Source organism: Lepus europaeus, chromosome 3, assembly GCF_033115175.1.
Source record: "Lepus europaeus isolate LE1 chromosome 3, mLepTim1.pri, whole genome shotgun sequence".
In the NCBI taxonomy this organism is placed as follows: Eukaryota; Metazoa; Chordata; class Mammalia; order Lagomorpha; family Leporidae; genus Lepus; species Lepus europaeus.
Window position 1 is genome coordinate 108406557 of NC_084829.1, and position 20426 is coordinate 108426982.

General features: G+C 41.4%; 1 protein-coding gene and 1 pseudogene across 3 annotated transcripts in view; both read right to left on the bottom strand.

Moving 5' to 3' along the window:
- CDK19 (cyclin dependent kinase 19) overlaps positions 1-20426 on the bottom strand; it is a 189666-nt gene that overhangs the window by 88494 nt on the left and 80746 nt on the right. Inside the window, exon 1 of one of the 3 annotated variants that reach the window (XM_062186610.1) lies at positions 17109-17205. The exons of the other annotated variants lie outside the window; for them this stretch is intronic. Coding sequence (XP_062042594.1) covers positions 17109-17123 — 15 coding nt within the window. The 5' untranslated portion in view covers positions 17124-17205. Of the gene's footprint in view, positions 1-17108; positions 17206-20426 lie in introns of those variants that run through there. 3 annotated transcript variants of the gene reach the window in all.
- On the bottom strand, positions 8757-15858 carry LOC133756356 (large ribosomal subunit protein eL21-like; annotated as a pseudogene).

The window sequence follows — 20426 nt, forward strand, 5'->3', positions numbered from 1 at the left end:
CAGTTTATAGGACTTGCAACCAGCATCTTCCCCTCAACTGAAATCACCTCACCTGGACTAGAACAGAAAAATAACTGAAACAGCAGCACACATCAAAGGTCATGAGTGACAACGTCAGAGCAGCGGTGGACAAACAGACGCAAAAGCTTGAAAACCATTGCTCTGAGACAGAATTTTAAATAGGATACTTGGGAAAAACCTTAATAACGTTATAATTTCCACTTCAAAACCAAGAACCACTTTATGTGAAATGGGGTTTTATATGTCAATTCTTTTTTTATAAAAAATTTATTTATTTGAAAGGTAGAGTTACAGAGAGGGAGAGAGATGGAGATATCTTCCATCCACTGGTTCACTTCCCAAATAGTTGCAACGGCCAGGGCTGAGCCAAGCCAAAGTCAGATGCCAAGAGCTTCTTTTGCCTCTCCCATGGGTGGCAGGGGCTCAGGAACTTGGGACATCCTCCACTGCTTTCCCAGGTGTATTAGCAGGGAAATGGATCAGAACGGGAACAGCTGCAACAAAAACTCTTGCCCATATGGGATGCTGGCATAGTAGGTGGTGGCTTAACCCACTGCACCAAGGCACTAACCTCCTGTCAGTTCTTAGTATGAACAACTTGAAAACACACTGTTAACTGACATGGTAATGGAGAAAATACCATTTCTGAAAATTGGGGGGGAGAAACTCTAAAAAGACAGCTATACAACATATATTAAGACTTGAATGAATTCTAAAAGCTGAACCTACACACAGACTTGGAAAACCCTCACACTGTAAATTACACTAGTGCCTTTGGAATTGTTAAGATTGAAATTAAAGAAGTGTAGAAGTATTAATCTATTAAGAGGTCACTGGGTCACTGAGATAATAGATTTTTTAAAATGCGCTATCTGAAAATTTCAGAATATTGACATAAGTCCACATCCTCAAACACACACACAACAGCTAATCCTGGCATATACTTTAAGTTAGGGTTCTGGGGTTTGGGGTTTTAGGAGTATTTTGAGAGGGCAGTATACAAGTACACATTTGTTCTGGTTACAAACAAAGCCTATTGCCCAATCACCTGTTTGATCAGGGAAGATAAATCTAAGACTACCAGCCAGGAATAGGAACATAGTTCAAACAATAAATTAAAATTAAAGGAATACAGGTGAATGAAATAAAAAGAATTAGTTTTTACTAACGTGGCAACCAAACCATATACACACCACACGGTCAGAGCATCCACAGAGAGCTTGTTAGTCTTTTTTTTTTTTTTTTTTTTTTTAACATTTTACTAACTCCATTTTCATGTGTCTTCACTACTTTTCCTCTCTTTTATCCAACTCTCCTCCTTTCCCCTCCACCAGCTCTTGCTGGCTTTTTACTTCTTTTGTTCTTTGCCATATATTAAGGCCTTTACCCTTAAGACCTCTAGCCCTTACCACACCTAACCTGGGAGTGTCATCTTTGACACACCCTCAACCCTGAGGAACCAAACCCAGCTCTCAGTCCACACTTATCTCAAGCCTCTAAGGCTCCACCGAAAGCAGACAGTCCACTTAATATAGAGCCATAGTGTTACAAGAAAAAACACCACAGTGAAGAAACCAAATATCTCCAACATGCCATACAACAAACGCAAAAACCGAGGTAACAAGAACAAGGAAGACATTATGATGCCCCCAAATGAAAAAGACACCCCAATTCAAGATTATGAAGATGATGAGATCGAAGAAATGCAAGAAGCGGATCTCAAAAAATTGATAAGAACATTTAGAAGTTCTCAGAAACAAATTCTTGAACTACAGAAATCCTTAATGGACAAGATAGAAAATCTCTCTCATGAAAATGAAATATTAAGGAGGAATCAAAATGAAATGAAACAACTAGTAGAACATGAAACTGTGATAGTGACAAAAAACCACAATGAAATGAAGAACTCAATAGATCAAATGACAAACACATTAGAGAGCCTTAAAAACAGAATGGGCAAAGCAGAAGAGAGAATATCAGACTTAGAAGACAGAGAACAGGAAAGGAAACAGGCAAACCAAAGAAAAGAAGAAGAAATTAGAAATCTAAAAAATATTGTCGGGAATCTACCGGATACTATTAAAAAACCTAATATTCGGGTTCTAGGAGTTCCTGAAGGCATGGAGAGGAAGAAAGGATTAGAAGGCATTTTCAGTGAGATACTAGCAGAAAATTTCCCAGGTTTGGAGAAGGACAGAGGCATCTTAGTACAGGAAGCTTATAGAACCCCTAATAAACATGACCAAAAGAGATCCTCACCACGACACATTGTAATCAAACTCACCACAGTGAAACATAAAGAAAAGATTCTAAAAGGTGCAAGAGAGAAACGTCAGATTACTCTTAGAGGATCTCCAATTAGACTCACAGCAGACTTCTCATCAGAAACCCTACAAGCTAGAAGGGAATGGCGAGATATAGCCCAGGTACTAAGAGAGAAAAACTGCCAGCCCAGAATATTATATCCTGCAAAGCTCTCATTTGTGAATGAAGGTGACATTAAGACTTTTCATAGCAAACAGAAACTGAAAGAATTTGTTGCCACTCAGCCTGCCCTGCAAAAGATGCTTAAAGATGTGTTACACACAGAAACACAGAAACATGGTCACCAATATGAAAGAAGGTAAAGGAAGGAAACCTTACAGCAAAAGATCACAGGAAGCTCAATTTCTCTTTGACACAGAATTAAACTCTGATGCTCTGTTAAAGCAATGTGTTAAAGTAATCTAAAAACAAAAAGCAATTCAAATCAATTGGCAATCTACAAAAAGAGTTAAAGATTTTAAAAGCTATTATTAAAATTGCTATATTGGTCTATTATGCTATGTTATATGTGTGTACATATTGTATGTCCACATAGGAAATTTTTTTAAGAGTTTTATTTTAAATGACTTATAGATAAGATTGTCCATAAATTTAAGCTGCTAAAATCAATCAAAGATACATTTTAATTTGTGTGACCTGAATCTGTGTATCATATGTTTTAAACTTGTTGGTAAAAAGAAACTAAAAACATTTTATATGGTTGTGCTTAAGTTTACTGGTTAAACAAACTACACCATGTTAGATATTTAAGAGGTGTTTCCAAATACATGATTCTTAAAATTTCTAGAAGGCATTGGACCTTCTGGTAAATGTCTTCTTAAGTTGTTATCTAATGGCTGAAACGGTTTGCTAAGTATTCATGTAATATTGCTATTGTCAGCAAGCGATCTAGGACTTGCTCCCTCATTTCTCTATTCTAAGCCCAACTTATTCTTTCATTTCTCTATTCTCTTCAAGGTAGGAAACTAATTCTATTATGAAGGAATCTGTAGGATGCACAATTTAATCTTTAGACCTTATAAAAGAGATGGCTAACATTTTTCTGTAATAGCATAGCCAAAATAAGAACTTAAATAATAATCTCATAGCTAGATTCACTTCGCCATCAGTGAAGTATACAGTAAGTAGAAAAAAACCTCCCTTTCAGAACAAAGGGAAAGAAAGTTTTAAAGTGAGAATATAATTTTCCTCATGGGCATTGTCTACCTTAGAAAAACTACTACAGAACATGCCTGTGACTATAGACTTGTAGTTCAGGCCACCGAAGATTAGAGATGGGATACGGGCACTCCCTTGACTTGCATCCTCTGGTCTGCTTTAACACAAACCAGGAGGAAAAGAAAGCTCGGCATCAGAAGCAATGGGTGGCAGGCCTATTAATGGCTGATCTGTACAGTGATCTGCCCTCAAGGAGACCCAACAGGCCAGTCCACTGCAGTGGCTTTCAATGTGGTAAGCCTGGGCTTCAGCAGAAGTCAGCTTGTGAAGAGCCCTGGCAGCTCTGCCAAGAGTTGGATCACTGGAAATGGACCTGCCCTGGAGTCGAAGGATGCCCAGGTCAGAGCCACAGATCTTATTGGCTCTAAGCTGAAAAGCCCTTCACTCAGCCCAACTTCCAAAGTGACCACTGCAGCTGAGGGTATGGTCAAGTAGGGTCAGCAACATTGCAGGCAAACTGTAAATTTCTTGTTAGAGATGCCACCTGCCTTTACCTGGCCAGCTCTCCTCCCAGGCCAGCCAAGTAATGAAAGTCAACAGAGTGCCTTCCCCTAGGAGGTTCACACCTCCCTTAGGATATACCCCATGTGAAGAGATAGATAGGTCTGGGCCTCTGAATTTACAAGGCCTAAAGCCCAACAGATTATTATCAAGCCTCTTCTATCAGGTTCTATTTGCCTCTCAATCAGAAAACTTAATTGTAGCTTAGACAGCACCTTTCTTAGCACATCTAATAATGACTCTGTCCTTTGTTCTAGACCCTGTCTAGCGTACTTGGGCCTCATTCCTTTGTAATCATAACCTCTACTCTACCACCAATGGCTCTACTCCCAACCTGTGTGTACTGATGGTCCTCTTCCCCACTTAATGCTGTATAATTGTTCAAACCTGGTAAATGCCACTCTTAGGATCATTGGTTACTATCCTCACTCTGTCTTTTATGACCTTGTCTAAATATGATCAGAGTCGGCAAACTTGGAAGGCTTCCATAGCCTTGGCAACTCATGACGACAGCCTAGGGTGGTTACTGGCGCCATAAACTAGAGTGTCAATTTGTTGGGTCAACAACAAGAGCCACTGTGCACTTGCTCCTCATGTGGGATCTCTGTCCTTAATGAGCTGTACATTTTGATTTAATGCTATAACTAGTACTCAAACAGTATGTTTCACTTTGTGTTTCTATGTGGGTGCAAACTGTTGAAATCTTTATACTAAATTGATCTTCTGTATATAAAGAGAATTGAAAATGAATCTTGATGTGAATGGAAGGAGAGAGGGAGAGGGGAGGGTTGTGGGTGGGAGGGAAGTTATGGGAGGGGGAAGCCATTGTAATCCATAAGCTGTACACTGGAAATTTATATTCATTAAATAAAAGTTTAAAATAAAATAAAATAAAATAAAAAAATGTAAAAGAAAAAAAAAAAAGACCTCTAGCCCTTCCAATTCCTATGGTGACTATTTATACCATTCATCCAGATCTAGTATTGTTTTATACATATCTTATTGTTTTATATATACATTTGCTGTATGGTCATTCCATATCACAAATGTAGTCAGTACCAACAAATCATTTTAATTATCTTTTTGTGCTTCCATATATCACAGAAGTCAAAAGTTGTTCAGCAAGTGGATTCCAACTAAATACATTCAAGTAATCAACATGTGTCTCAGGAACGTGAGACCAGGGGCTAAGGTTAATTATAGAAGAAATAAGGATAATACGTCTAAGAAAGAGAGAGTAAGAGGGAGAGAGAGGGGCCTGCGCTGTGGTACAGTGGGTTAAGCCACAGCTTAGTGTCCCAGCTGTTCCACTTTCAATCCAGTTCCCTGCCAATGTGCCTGGGAAAGCAGCAGAGGATGGCCCAAGTCCTTGGACCCTCGCACCTACATGGAAGACCCAGATAAAGCTCCTGGCTCCTGGCTCTGGCCTGGCCCAGCTCCAGTTGTGGAGGCCATTTGGGGAATGAATCAGTGAATGGAAGATCTCTGTCTTTCCTTCTCTCTCTCTGCAACTCTTTCAAATGAATAAATAAATCTTAAAAGAAAAAGTAAAGATTTATAGGAGGGAGAAAGAGAGTGTTGGATGAGAGGGAGAGAAGACAGTACTGACATGGACATGGCAACAAGGACAGAAGGGAGAGCGCGGATGAAGAGAGGGTAGGCAGAATCAACAGGAGTTTGCAACTGACAAGGTAAGAATGAAAGATTCAGAGCTGAGGCAAAGCAACTGCAGGTTTGCGGTGGGAAGGAATATTGTTTTAGCATCAGATAGGATGAGTTTGAGATGCTCGTGGGGGCACAGAGATGGTGGTCTTGGTCATCTGTATCTGAAGCACAACTGGAGGTATACAAACTTGGGAGTCATCGGCCCATTGGGGCATTTTACATGAGATAAGAAGGGCAATTACCAGAGCTCTTTGGGGAAATATAAACATGGAAGCACCTGAAAAGGAACATTTAAGAGAAATCATATCACACAGATTCAAAATATATGCTCAGTGATGTAGAAGCCCCCTCCTCTCAGGAGAGGAGACTGCCATGAAAACCAGGAAAAGCTTCCTTCCTTTCCCAAGGAAGAACACAGACCACTGAGCCACTGGATTTGCCCTCTCTTTCAAAAAACAAAGTCTTAAAAGAAGAAACTGTAAGTTCCACAAAGACAGATACCATACCTGTCTTCTTCATTGTTATTTATTGCAAGAACGAGGCCAGCACGTGTGGGAACTAAACTAAAAGAGGAAGCAAAGGCAGATTGCAACAAAAGCTGGGCTGCCCTTGATGGTTGATGGTGAACAGAAACTAACTGGCTATGAATGGACTGTATTGTCTTGTTTTGCTTTATTTTAACAACAGAAATCCAACATGTCAAAAATACAGAATCAGAAGAATCCATGGAGAAAAAAGAAAAAGTAAACATCTGCTCAGATTTCACATACAACCCTTCCCAGAATTATTTGCTAATTTTAGCCCAAATGAATATCTAGCTGGTTGAAGATAGGAATTTTTTTTTAAATGACTAAGAAAAAAAAACAAGCAATACAGGACTAGGATACAGAACAGAATGACCTCCTTATAAGCAAGTGAGTATGGTAAAACAGCTACTAAACTACTGTGTCTTTTCCCAGCTTCCTCCTTCCCTTTCATTATAGACTCTCAGATTCTTTAAAGGCGTGCCTATAGCAGTGGCAAAAAGACTCTGTGGAAGTCAGAAGTGGACAAAGGAAGGGAATGTGGGGGAAGCAGCAGCAGCAGTAAAGGGTCTTTCAGAAAGGCATTTCCTAAATCAGAGGCTACAGCATAGTTTCAGTTGTCAGTATGGTGAGATGGTAAGATCCACCTCATTAAAGAAAATAAACAATTGGGCAGGTGTAGTGGTGCACAGGTTAAGCTGCCACTTGGGACACCTATTTATCCCCTGTTGGAGTGCCAGGGTTCGAGTCCTGACACCTCTACTTCTGATCCAGCTTCCTGCTAATGCTCCTGGTAGACAGCAGATGATAGCTCAAGTACTTGGACCCCCACCACCTACACAGGAGACCCAGATGGAGTTCCTTGCTGTTGTGGGCATTTGGGACGTGAGCCAACAGAAGGAAGATCACATCCTCTCTGTCTCTCCCTACACCCTGCACGTTTGTGTGTCACACTCTGCCTTTCAAGCAGATGAAAAAAATAAATAAATAAACATTTTTTAAAATTTTAAAAAGAAACAAACGCCCATCGTCCAGAACACCTCATTTCTGAATCTACAGAATCTTACTAATATGAGCACTTCTTTAAAGTTATGATCAAACAAAATAGAATTGTGTCAGCAGTTTCTCTTATCCTAAAAATACTTCTCAAAGTATCAACACTAAAACTCCTTGACCTGATTCTCCAGCACTCTCCCAGGCCTGGTTCTGGCTTGCACCCAGCTGCGAGGACACCACCCCCTGCCTCATAACCATTGCCGCTTTGCTGCCAGGAAGACCTCTACCTTTACATCTGGTCCTCTGTGAAGCCTTTTGCTGACAGCCCCTGCCCACCACCATGCTCTCTCAAAACACAACTTCAGTGGGACCCACTGTGTGCACTGACTCCTATCACACATTTGCAACGTCCGGTGGTTTCAGTGGTCTGCTTGTCTCCCTGACTCACTGCCCTCTGAGGGCTGGGACCTCTTTTTTTTTTTTTTTTTTAAGATTTATTTATTTCTTTGAAAGACAAAGTTACAGAGAAGGGGTGGGGGCGCCTTCCATCCACTGGTTCATTTCCCAGATGGCTGTGATGACTGGAGCTGACCCAGGCAGAAGCCAAGTCCCAGGAGCTTCTTTTGGGTCTCCCATGCCAGTTCAAGTCCTTCGGTCTTTTGCTTCTTTCTTAAGCCATTAGCAGGGAGCTGGATGGGAAGTGGGGCAGCCAGGACTTGAACTGGTATAGACAGCAGCTTAATCTGCTACATCACAGCACTGGCCCCTGAGACTTTTTTCTCAATCATCTTATGCTCCAGAGCTTAGAAAACAACTCGACACATAACAGGAAAAATGCAAAAGACTGCTGTCACAAATTTTTAGAAATACAAAACTCAAGGGGCCGGCGCTGTGGTGCAGTGGGTTAAAGCCCTGGCTGCAGTGCCAGCATCCCATATGGGCGCTGGTTCTAGTCCTGGCTGCTCCTCTTCCGATCCAGCTCTCTGCTATGGCCTGGGAAAGCAGTGGAGGATGGCCCAATGCCTTGGGCCCCTGCACCCGCGTGGGAGACCCGGAGGAGGCTCCTGGCTTTGGATTTCTCTCTCTCTCTCTCTGCCTCTCCTCTCTCTGTGTAACTCTGACTTTCAAATAAATAAAATAAATCTTTAAAAAAAAAAAAAAAGAAATACAAAACTCAAAACCATTCACCAAAGCAATTATTTTAACTAGGTGCCCAGAGAAGCACCAACAAGAAAATATAAATCACCTATAACCCAACCAAAGAAAATGTTAATATTTTGATATGTATCTCCTAAGCTTCTTTCAACACACATACTTGTATACATAGGAAAATAACAATCATTATGATCACACGCAAAAAATCGGTTATTTATTATGCTTTCATCACTGGGTAATGCAAGCAACCATGCTAAGCAACACTGACATATTATTTCGATATTCAAAACAACCCAATGAAGTACCACTTACTAAAAATACCATCCCAGGCCTTTATTATTTTTACACCAATTATGCCAATAATTCACAGGGCATGGGCTCCAGCAGCTTAGGCTCCTTCCCACCAGTTCTCATAAAGTGGGCTTCTCTCAGTGGGTCAGACTACACTTCAGTTGAACCCAGGGACCTTTCTTTTTGGCTTCCTTCTATTTCTGATCATTTTATTCATGCATTTCAGGAAGTTCTCTTGGCTCTCAAGAGTGCTTAATATGCTCAATGCACATTAATTCTCCTGACAAGAATCTTGCCCTTGACTTGTTTACAACAATGCCAACAGCATGCTGGGCAACTCTCTTCCAGTTTTCCATGGTAACACTTGTGAGGCACTCCTTTTTGAACAGCACCCATTCCTTTGATGTCTGTAATATCACCTTTCTTCTAGATTCATAAGCATTTGACCAAAGGAACAATTCCATGTTTTCTAAAAGGTATAGAGAACATACAGCACGTGTCTCTCCTATTTCCCTCTGTGTTCGTTACTTAGGGAAATTACTGGATGATGGCAGTCCCAGCTGGAGGGACTATTTAAAATTATATATATATATATATATATATATATATATATATATACACATACATATATATATACACATATATATAATTTATATGTAGTATTTATAAAGTATTTATATATAGATACTTTATATATATATATAAATGACAGAGAGCAAATGCTCCCCCCATCCTTTGCTCTCTCTAGAAATGCCTACAACATCCAGGGCTGGGCCAACTGAAGCCAGGAGTCAAGATTACTTAACCCAGCTCTCTCATATGGGTGGTAAGGATCCAATAAAGTAAATCATCACCTGCTGCCTTCCAGGATTTGCATTAGCAGGAAGTTGGAGTCAAGAGCAGAGCTGGGACTTGAACCCAGGTACTCCAATATGAAGACAAAGGCATCCCAAGCAGAGTCTTAACCAGTGGGCCAAACAGTTGCTCCCCAGAAGATATTATTTTTATATCTTTATTTTATAGTGGAAAAACTAAGGAGGCTGAGAGGTTAAGTAACTTACACAAAGTTACATGGCTAAAAAATGGCTGGACAGGGACTAAAAGAAATAACATGATGCCTTAGTTCCAGTTCATATCTATGTTATCTGTATATGCCTATGTGTAGACAACACAAACATAATATTTTACAATACTTTCTCCAAAAACATGGGAACTAACCATATGGGGTTTTGGCTTCTGTTTTTTAGAGATTTAGTCAACCTTTTTGTAACACTTTTTTATATTATTATTAGAGAAGTATAGTTACTGAAAGAGAGGGTGAGACAGGGGGAAAGGTCTTCCATCAGATGGTTCACTCCCCGAATGGCAGCAATGGCCAGGGCTGGGCCAATCTGAAGCCAGGAGCCAGGAGCTTCTTCAGGTTCTTCCACATGGGTGCAGGGGCCCAAGCACCTAGGCCACCCTCCACTGCTTTCCCAGCCATAAGCAAAGAGCTGGATCAGAAGATGAGCAGCTGGGACACGAACCAGTGCCCGTATGGGATGCTGGCGCCACAGGTGGAGGCTTAGCCCACTATGCACAGTGCCGGCCCTCTCAACTTTTTTTAAATGTTTATTTTCATCTACTTGAAAGAGTGACAGAGAGACACAAAGAGAAGGAGAGAGATCTTCTACTCACTGGTCCACTCATGGGCCAGGCCAAAACTGGGAGCCAGGAACCCCAGCTGGGCTTCCCATATTGGTGACAGAAAGGCAAGTACTTGAGCTATCATTTGCTGCCTCCTAGGACACATTAGCCAGAAGCTGGACTGACAGCACAGTAATCAGAACACAAACTAGGCACTCCATTATGGAATGTGGGTATCCCAAGCAGCATCATAAGACCTGTCCCGACCACATGGCTTTATAATGAGACTTTTTTCATTTAACATACTATAAACAACAGTTATGTCTATATAGACGTCTAGCAGTTTTAACAGCTTAGTATTTCACTGCCTGGATATCAAAGAGGCCGCTATAAGTAGCACACGTATGTTACTCCACTATTATATATGTTTTTTTAAATATTATAAACAACACTATGATGAATAGCTTTGTACGTGTGTCTACTTTCCTCAAATAAAAAGTAACCCAAAGAGGAAAGCCTTTTTTTAGGCTTCTTCTACTCAGTTCCTAGTTACATTTCAAGTGCTCAAAAGCCCATGTGACTAGTGGCTGCCACACTGGACAGCAGACATTTCCCTTATTGCAGGGAGCTTCGTGGGACAGTGCTGGTCTAGATGGTTGCACATTATGCAGATTACTGTTGAGTTCCATAGGACAGTGCTGGTCTAGACGGCTGTAGATCAGGCAAATCACTGTTGAGTTCCTGATAGGTACAGCATCCCCTTTAGCCAAAGTAACTTGGGCTAAGAAGCCCCTCCCCAACTACCTCCTGCTGACTGCCATCCTCCACAGTGACTTCTGCTAGCCCTAGGATGTCACTGGAGTTGACTCCTCCTCCACTAGCTCTACCCAGGCCAGGAGCTATTCCATTTACTGACACTACTGCTCTTACTCTCATCTCCAGTTCCAGCTCCCAGACTGAGCAGTTTCCTAGGCTTCGAAGAAGGAGCAGGCTCTCTGACCAACCTTCTAAGCAACTTTTTCTTAAAAGTGCTGGCTGGCCATTGCAGACTGATGGACAGCCTTTTCCTCCTCTTAGCTGTTTCCTACCAAAGCCAAACCTGATGGCAAACTTGAGACCTTTTGTTTAATTCTGCAAGGGTGATACAAATTTTTCACATTCTACTCTTTGGGTTGTTTCAGCAAAAATACTGATAAGAAGGTAAAAGTTGAATCATCACCTTGAATTTAGAAGCTTTAAACGTTTATAAAGCGTTTAAAGTTTACAGATGTTTTAAATGGTCGTGAACTGTCTGGCTCTCTTTACCTTTCCATTTGAAATCTACTTAAGAAATAAGTACCCCCCAGAGTGTCTGCCTTAGTTAAGAGTAAGTGTAATATGCAGGGCTAGTGTTGTGTTACAGCAGGTTAAGCTGTAACCGGTGACACTGGCATCCCATATGAGTTCTGGTTCAAGTCCTGGCTGCTCTACTTCTGATCCAGCCTCCTATTAATGCTGTTGGGAAAGCAGCAGAAGATGGCCCAGGTGCTTGGGCCCCTGTCATCCACATGAGAGACTCAGATGGAGTTCTTGGCTTCTGGCTTAGATTTGGCCCAGTCCTGGCCATTGCAGCCATTTGGGGAGTGAATCAGCAGATGCAAGATTCTCTCTCTGTGCCTCCCTCCCTCTGTGACTCTGCCTTTCAAACAAATCTTTTAAAAAAAAAAAAAAAAGGCCGGTGCTGCTGCTCACTAGGCTAATCCTCCGCCTGCGGCGCCGGCACACCAGGTTCTAGTTCCAGTCGGGGCGCCGGATTCTGTCCCGGTCGCTCCTCTTCCTGTCCAGCTCTTTGCTGTGGCCCAGGAGGGCAGTGGAGGATGGCCCAAGTCCTTGGGCCTTGTACCCGCATGGGAGACCAGGAGAAGCACCTGGCTCCTGGCTTCAGATCAGTGCGGTGCGCAGGCTGCAGCACGCCGGCTGCAGCGGCCATTGAGGGGTCTCTCTCACTGTCCACTCTGCCTGTCCAAAAAATTAAAAAATAAAAATAAAAAAAAGAATGTAATATGCAAGTTAAGATACCCATGTCCCATGTCCAAGTATCTGGGTTCAACACCTAGCTCTAGCTCCTGATTCCAGCTTCCTGGTAACACAGACCTTGGGAGACAGCAGCAATGACTCATGTAATTGGGTCCCTGCTGCCTACAAGGGAAACCTGGATTGAGTTCCTGACGCCTGACTTTGGCCTGGCCTAGCCCCAGCCACTGTAGCATCTGGGAAGTGAAGCAAAGAATGTTCACTCTCTTGCTTGCTCTTTCATATAAACAAACATTTTTAACTAAAAATAAAAAATATAGCAGACTCTTAAAAATGTATTATGTAAAGAGCAAGTTGATTTAACATAGGACCCTTATTCATTAAAATACAATTCCTTGGAGGTAAAAAGAAATATTTTTCAATGATCTACACATGAAAATAAACAACAGTCCACTTGTAATTACAGAATCAAGAGGTAAACGCTAAGGAACAGGAATTCCAATCTAATTTAATTCACAATTATACTAGAAAACTTATTTTAAAAGGCTGCAGTATTCTCAACAGTTTAACATACCATCAAAATATATACAAAAGGGTATAATTTGAGCAAAAACAGTATGAAAGATAAAACTTCAGCACATAAATTAATTGCTATTAGTATATAATCAAATATTATGTGCTATTTTGCAAGCAGATAAACAGGACTTTATCATCATCACAAAAAAGATTACAGTATCAATTCTAATTTCATACTCAAACTCTTTTAATTCAGTCAACAGAACACTAGCTGAAAATACTACAATATTCAACCAGTGGACCGCACATAATGACGCAAAGTATTAGCCACCACTTGAGAAGAAAGAATGATTGTCAGTAGAAAAAGCAAAAACAGTAAGTTCTAAACTAACAAGCAAAAATCAGTCTTGAAGCCAACTCCACCAAGCTGTTTTGTTACATGAGCCTCCACTTCAGTGCCAAGTGCCAAGACTGTCTTGTGAGAGATCTGTTCTGGCTCTACAGTAACTCACAGGGGAGTCACTTTTGTCCCATCTGGGAGGAGCTCTGATCTGAAAGCACTGTTCCATCACTGCCAGACCCGGCTCACCAGTCCACAGCGTCAGGAGCCAAGCACGCAGAAACAACTCTGGACAAAACCCCAGGTCATCAGTCAAAAGACAGAACAAGTCAAAATTGAAATATAATACACCCCTTAAATCAGTTCATGCCAGCTGAGTAATAAATTACCATAAATCAGCTAACTTATCAACAAAACTAGGGTCGGTGCTGTGGTGTAGAAGGTTAAGCCTCTGTCTGCAGTGCCAGCATCCCATAAGGGCACCGATTTGAGGCCCACTGTTCCTCTTCTGATCCAGCTCCCTACTAATGCGCCTGGGAAGGCAGCTGAAGATGACCAAAGTACTTAGGCCCCTGTACCTACATGGGAGACCCGGAAAAAGCTCCTTGCTTCAGCCAGGCCCAACGACAGCTGTTGTGGCCATTTGGGGAGTGAACCATAGGATGGAAGACCTCTCTCTATGTCTCTGCCTTTCAAATAATAAATAAGTAAATCTTTAAACAAAAAAAAAAAAAAAAGAGGAACTTATTTCTCACAGTTTTGGAGGCTGTGAAGTCAACACCAAGGTTCTGGCAGATCCAGGGTCTACCATTGAGCCACTCTCTCACAACCTCACATGGCAGGAAGATGGGGGATCTCTCTGGGGTTTCTTCTACAAGGACACTAACCCATTCATGAAGGCCCTCCGACTGTCCATCACCTTGAAGGTTGGGAATTCACCTTATGAATTTGGAGAAGATACATTCAAACCACAGCACCCATAAAATACCAAAGAGAAACACTGTCTGCAATGCTACAGACTTGGTTTCCCCATCAGATTCAAGCAGCAACAGCAACATGAGATGCCCATGTCCTATACTGGATTGCCTGGGTTTGAGTTCAAGCTCCACTTCTGATTCCAGCTTCCTGATAATGCATATTCTGTACAGCAGGAGGTGATGACGGCTCAAGTACTTAGGTTCCTCATATCTGGGAGACTAGGTCTGAGTTCCCAGTTCCTGGCTTTGGCCTGACTCGGTCCCAAATATTGCAGGCATTTGGGAACTGACTGTAAGATGGGAGAGCGATCTCTCTCTCTCTGCCTTTCAAAAATTTTTTTAAAAAGTTAAACTTACCAGGGATGGCACTGTGGGAAAGCAGGTTAAGTTGCCACCTGCAACACTGGCATCACATATGAGCACTGGTCCCGGCTGTTCCGCTTCCAATCCAGCTCCCTGCTAATGTGCCTGGGAAGGCAGCGGATGACAGCCCGAGTTCCTGGCTCCTGGCTTTGGCCTGGCCCAGCCTCAGTCATTACAGCTATTGGGGAGTGAATCAGCAGTTGGAAGACTTCTCACTCACTCACTCACTCTCTCTCTTTCTGTAACTCTACCTTTCAAATAAATAATAAATACATCTTTAAAAGGATAAAATAAGATGTATTTTTTAAAGAAAGACAGGTCTTTAAAAAATAAAAAGAGCTTTTATAGAAATATAAGAAAAAAAATCCTATAAAAATTAAGCCTAATGGAAAGAGAAATGACATCTACGACAGGGTCCTTAGAAATATATTGTGAGGGCCAGCACTATGGCATAGATTAAGCCTCCGCCTGCAGAGCTAGCATCCCATATGGGCGCTTGTTCAAGTCCCAGCTGCTCCACTTGTTTTTTTTTAGAAATTCTTTTTTTTTTTTTTTTTTTGACAGGCAGAGTGGACAGTGAGAGAGAGAGACAGAGAGAAAGGTCTTCCTTTTCCGTTGGTTCACCCCCCAAGTGGCTGCTGCGGCTAGCGCACTGATCTGAAGCCAGGAGCGAGGTGCTTCTCCTGGTCTCCCATGCGGGTGCAGGGCCCAAGGACTTGGGCCATCCTCCACTGCACTCCTGGGCCACAGCAGAGAGCTGGCCTGGAAGAGGAGCAACAGAGACTAGAACCCGGTGTGCCAGTGCTGCAGGCAGAGAATTATCCTATTGAGCCGCGGTGCCGCTTCTGATCCAGCTCCCTGCTAATGCACCTAGGACAGCAGCAACAGATGGCCCAAATACTTGTGCCCCTGCATCCACATGGAGTACCCAAAGGAAGCTCCTGGCTCCTGGCTTTGGAATGGCCCAGCTCCAGCCATTGTGGCCATTTGAGTAGTGAACCAGCAGAGGGAAGATCAATCGATCCCTCCCTCCCTCCCTTAACTCTGCCTTTCAAATAAATAAATATTTTTTAAAAATCTATTGTGATATACAATATTAGTGTCTACATATTTATATGTTAATAATGGATAAAAATTGAATAAAGTATTTTAAGAATTAACAAAGAAATGAATGTTTATTAATTACACTTTCACCATTCAAGGCTAATTTATAGTCATGTGCTACATACTGACGTTTTAGTCAACACTGGACTGCATGTACAAAGGTGGTCCCACATAACTGTAATGGAGCTGAAAAATTCCTATCACCTAGTGAAGTCACAGCCATCCCGACCCTGTAGCACAAGGCATTAGCCAGATGGTGTGAACAAACCTACTGCCTGCCAGTCATATACAAGTTTAGGGCATACAATTACAAAGAGTATATAATACCTGATAATAAAAGACTTAGGTATTTATTGTATTCTACTTTGTATCACTAGTTTGGAATGTACTCCTTCTACTTTAAAAGGTTTAAAAGGTCTCATGTTCTTTGGTTTTGGGTTTTTTTTTTTTTTTTTTTTTTTTTTTTTTCCAGCATGGCCCCAGGAGCGATAGGCTACGACGTCATGTATCTTTACTACACAGCCTAGGTATACAACCTGTGTCTGTAAGGACACTCCATAACGTGTGAAGGACTAACAAGCCTAACAACATGTTTCTCAAAACCTATTTCCATCATAAAGTGACACAAGGCTATGCTTTTCCAAGGAAGAGCTTGCCTTGACAAAAATTTATAGTACATGAAAAATGTGATCTGGATGTCAAGGGGGTATTTGAATTACATGTCTTACTTCTATGTATTATAGCTCTAAAAGAATAAATTTACTTATCAATTCTAACTAGAAATATCCCACTGCTTTCTTCATTCCCTCAAAAATATTTTTATATAACAAAAAAAATCACTGAAATACAATCTGACATTTGTAAGTAAAAGAAAAATGAGTTCTACCTTGATTTCTAGGCTAACAATATATTATATATGTGTATATATATAAAAAATAGATCACATATGATCAGGTAGCTTTGGAGACCAGTTAATAAATAGTTTCCTTTTCTCACTGAAGTTGCACACCCTATACAATGCTCTAGGACAGTGTCTCCCCAACTGATATTACATAGGTTATTAATAGTTATGTTGCCCCTCCCCAGTAGCAAAAACTCTAGGCTCAAATAAGTTGGGATGCACTGACAGACTTCTTGACTTAGTATATCTCACAGCCTTTAACAGCCTAAGGCACATTATGGGCACCAAAAGGGAGTAAGCAATTTTTCCTAAATATATTCTCCCCTCTTTGTCCAAAGCAGAGCTTCTACTAACATTTCCTAATACTAGATTTTGTGGAACATAGTTTGGGAAAGAAACACTATTTTTAAAATAGCCACACGGGACAGGTGCATGGCACAGCAACTTAGGTCACCACTTAGAACATCTACATCCCATGCGGGAGTGCCTGGCTTGAGTGCCAGGAGCTCCATTTCTGAATCAGATTCCTACTAATGCATATCTTGGGAGGCAGCAGATGATGACTCAAGTACCTGGGTCCCTGCCATTCGGAGTCTCACATGTAGTTCTCAGCTCCCGGCTTCAGCCTGGCCAGCCTGTGCCTGTTGTAGGGTATCTGGGCAGCAAATCAGCAGAAGGGAGATCTCCCTCTGTTTCTCTGCCTTTCAAATCAAATGAAAGTAAATAAATTTTAAAAAATTTTTAAAAGCCCACATGACTGTATTGAACAGAAACATAGATTTACTAGAAAAAGCTATAAAATAAAATAAAAAAAAACATTAAATAATGCTTGACCTTTAGAAATAGCAGACTTATGTGGATTATAATACTAACTTCTGTGAACAACTTCTCTAACAGATTTCACAAAGGAGGACAAGGCGAGTGCCATAGCAGTTGGCATTCCCCCAGTCTCTGACCCTTTGTTCCTGGCTTTGGGGTCCTTGCTGTCCAGATTTCCTTGGTAAGGCAAAGGAAACATAGACGGTTAACACTTGAAAGATCTAGGTAACAGAACAGGAGTATTCAGAAGCAGCAGAAGCAGTGGCTGCAAACTGGCATGAAAGGAGTAGCTCAGTTAAAGGGAATCAAAGAGTAATGTTAATAGAGCAGAATAGAGTTTCAAGTCAGAAAGGCATGTGTGAAGCTAACAATAGTAAGAAGTGAAACAGATGCAGAAAAGTTGGCAAGGAATGTGTAAAAGATTGAGAAACACTGGGCATGACTGAAAAGAGCGCCAGCTGGTTGAAAAGCAACACACTAGGCACAATGAGCGGTGTGAGACTGCCTTGTAGTGACGAATTCCAAGATGGTTTTGCTACTTGTAAGACTCCTTTCAATGATGCCCTAAACAGACGTCTTTTGTTGAAATCTGCTCTAAAGAAAGTTTGTTTGACCTCTCTCTATGTATTTTCACCAGTATTTTATATTTTTCTATGCCCAAAGTTACAATATGGTTTCCTTTGATATTAAAATTTTTACATTGGTAACTGGGTTCCTGCCATGCCACGTGAGACTTGCACTCCCACAGCTCCTGGCCCTGAAACTGGCCCAGCCCCAGCAACACAGGCATCTGGAAAGATAATCAGTAGGTGAGAGTTGTGCTTCTCTTCTCTCTTTTCTCTCCTTCTCTCCCTCTCCCTCTCTCTTTCTGCCTCTGAAATAAACAAAAACTTTAAAAAATGTATTTTTTACTTTGATAACATTCTACCAGGAACAACAATCTTAATCTTTTAATGGAGGTAAAATTCACCTAACACAAACTTCACCATTTTAAAGTATACAATTCAGTGACCTCCAGTACATTCCCAATGCTGTGTAACCTTCATCACTAAGTATTCCAGAACATTCTTAACACCCCAAGAAGAAACTCCCTACCCATTACGGAGCTGCTCATACCAACCCCTGGCAGTCTGTTGGTTTGTCTATCCCGGACACTGAATATAAATGGAAGCATATAATACGTGGTTTTTTGTTTTGTTTTGTTTAGTTTTTGACAGGCAGAGTGGATAGTGAGAGACAGAGACAGAGAGAGAGAGAGAGAGAGAGAAAGGTCTTCCTTTACCGTTGGTTCACCCTCCAATGGCTGCTGCGCCGATCCGAAGCCGGGAGCCAGGTGCCCCTCCTGGTCTCCCATGTGGGTGCAGGGCCCAAGCACTAGGGCCATCCTCCACTGCACTCCCAGGCCACAGTAGAGAGCTGGCCTGGAAGAGGGGCAACCGGGACAGAACCCGGCGCCCTGACAGGGACCAGAACCCGGTGTGCCAGCACCACAAGGCGGAGGATTAGCCTATTGAGCTGTGGCGCCAGCCAATATGTGGTTTTTTGTACCTGGCTTCTTTTACTTCATAGAATGTTATCAAGGTTCATCTATGTTGTAGTAAGTATCAGTATTTCAATCCTTTTTATGGCTAAATAATAGTCTATCATGTGGATATACATATTTTGTTTATCCAGTTATCGGCTGAAAGACATGAATTGTTTTCACTTTTTGGCTACTAAGAATAGTGCTGCCATGAACACTTATATACAAGTTTTTGTTTGAACACCTGTTTTAGCTCTCTTAGGTACACAACTAGGAGTAGAACTGCTCAATCAAGGGATAATTCTGTTTAACTGTAAGAAACCACCAAAATGTTCTCCAAGGCGCTATACTATTTTACATTCCCACCAGCAACATATGAAGGTTCCAATTTCCAATTTCTCCACATCCTTGACAACAGTTGTTATTTTCATTATTGTTGTTATTCTAATTATTACCATTTTGGTGGGTGTGAAGCGGTATCTTGTGGTTTTCATTTGCTCTGCCCTAACAACTACCGATACTGATCATTTCATGCTGTTTAATGGCCATCTACAATTGTTCTTTAGATAAATGTCTACTTACATCCTTTGCCCATTTGTTAATTAGGTTATCTCTTTTGTGACTGTTTATTTTTAAATCCATTAGGCAACCATCTTTGCTCCAATTCTTCAAGTTTATAGACCTGTTTTATCAAAATTTTGGTAGGATGTTTCCTACTTAAATATTTTTCCTGCTCCTCTTACATTGTACAATTACTTCTGGGAGACTAATGGCCAGCTCATGGTACCTAACATTTAACAGCAGTTTAATCACTAGGTGAAATGGCTGCTTCATGCTAATAGATTAACAAGGTCAAAAATAACATGGTCACTTCAACTATTTTCTGAACACTCCTAATACATGGTGCTATGTAGGGTTTTGTTTAAGTACTTAAAAATCTGATGGAAAATGAGTCTTTAATGTCTTTACAATAATACTAACTACTCTAATATTCATTTTGTTTGTTCAATTCTTTGACAAAACCTTTATTTAAATGATCATCAAAGTCTCTGAACCCTGAAATGTCATGCAGCTTGCTTTTCACAGCATTTTTGTGTGATTAAGAGAACAATGAAACATCTTTTTAAAAAAATATTTATTTAAGGCCAGCGCCGCGGCTCAGCTCACTAGGCTAATCCTCGATCTGCAGCGCCAGCACCCCAGGTTCTAGTCCTGGTTGGGGTGCCAGATTCTGTCCCAGTTGCTCCTCTTCCAGTCCAGCTCTCTGCTGTGGCCCAAGAGTGCAGTGGATAATGGCCCAGGTCCTTGGGCCCTCCAACCGCATGGGAGACCAGGAGGAAGCACCTGGCTCCTAGCTTCGGATGGGCGCAGCACGCCGACCGCAACACGCTGACTGTAGCGGCTACTTGGAGGGTGAACCAATGGAAAAAGAAAGACCTTTCTCTCTCTCTCTCTAACTCTGCCTGTCCAAAAAAAAAAATTATTTATTTATTTATTTATTTCAAAGGCAGAGTTACAGAGAGAAAGAGAAGAAGAGAGATCTTCCATC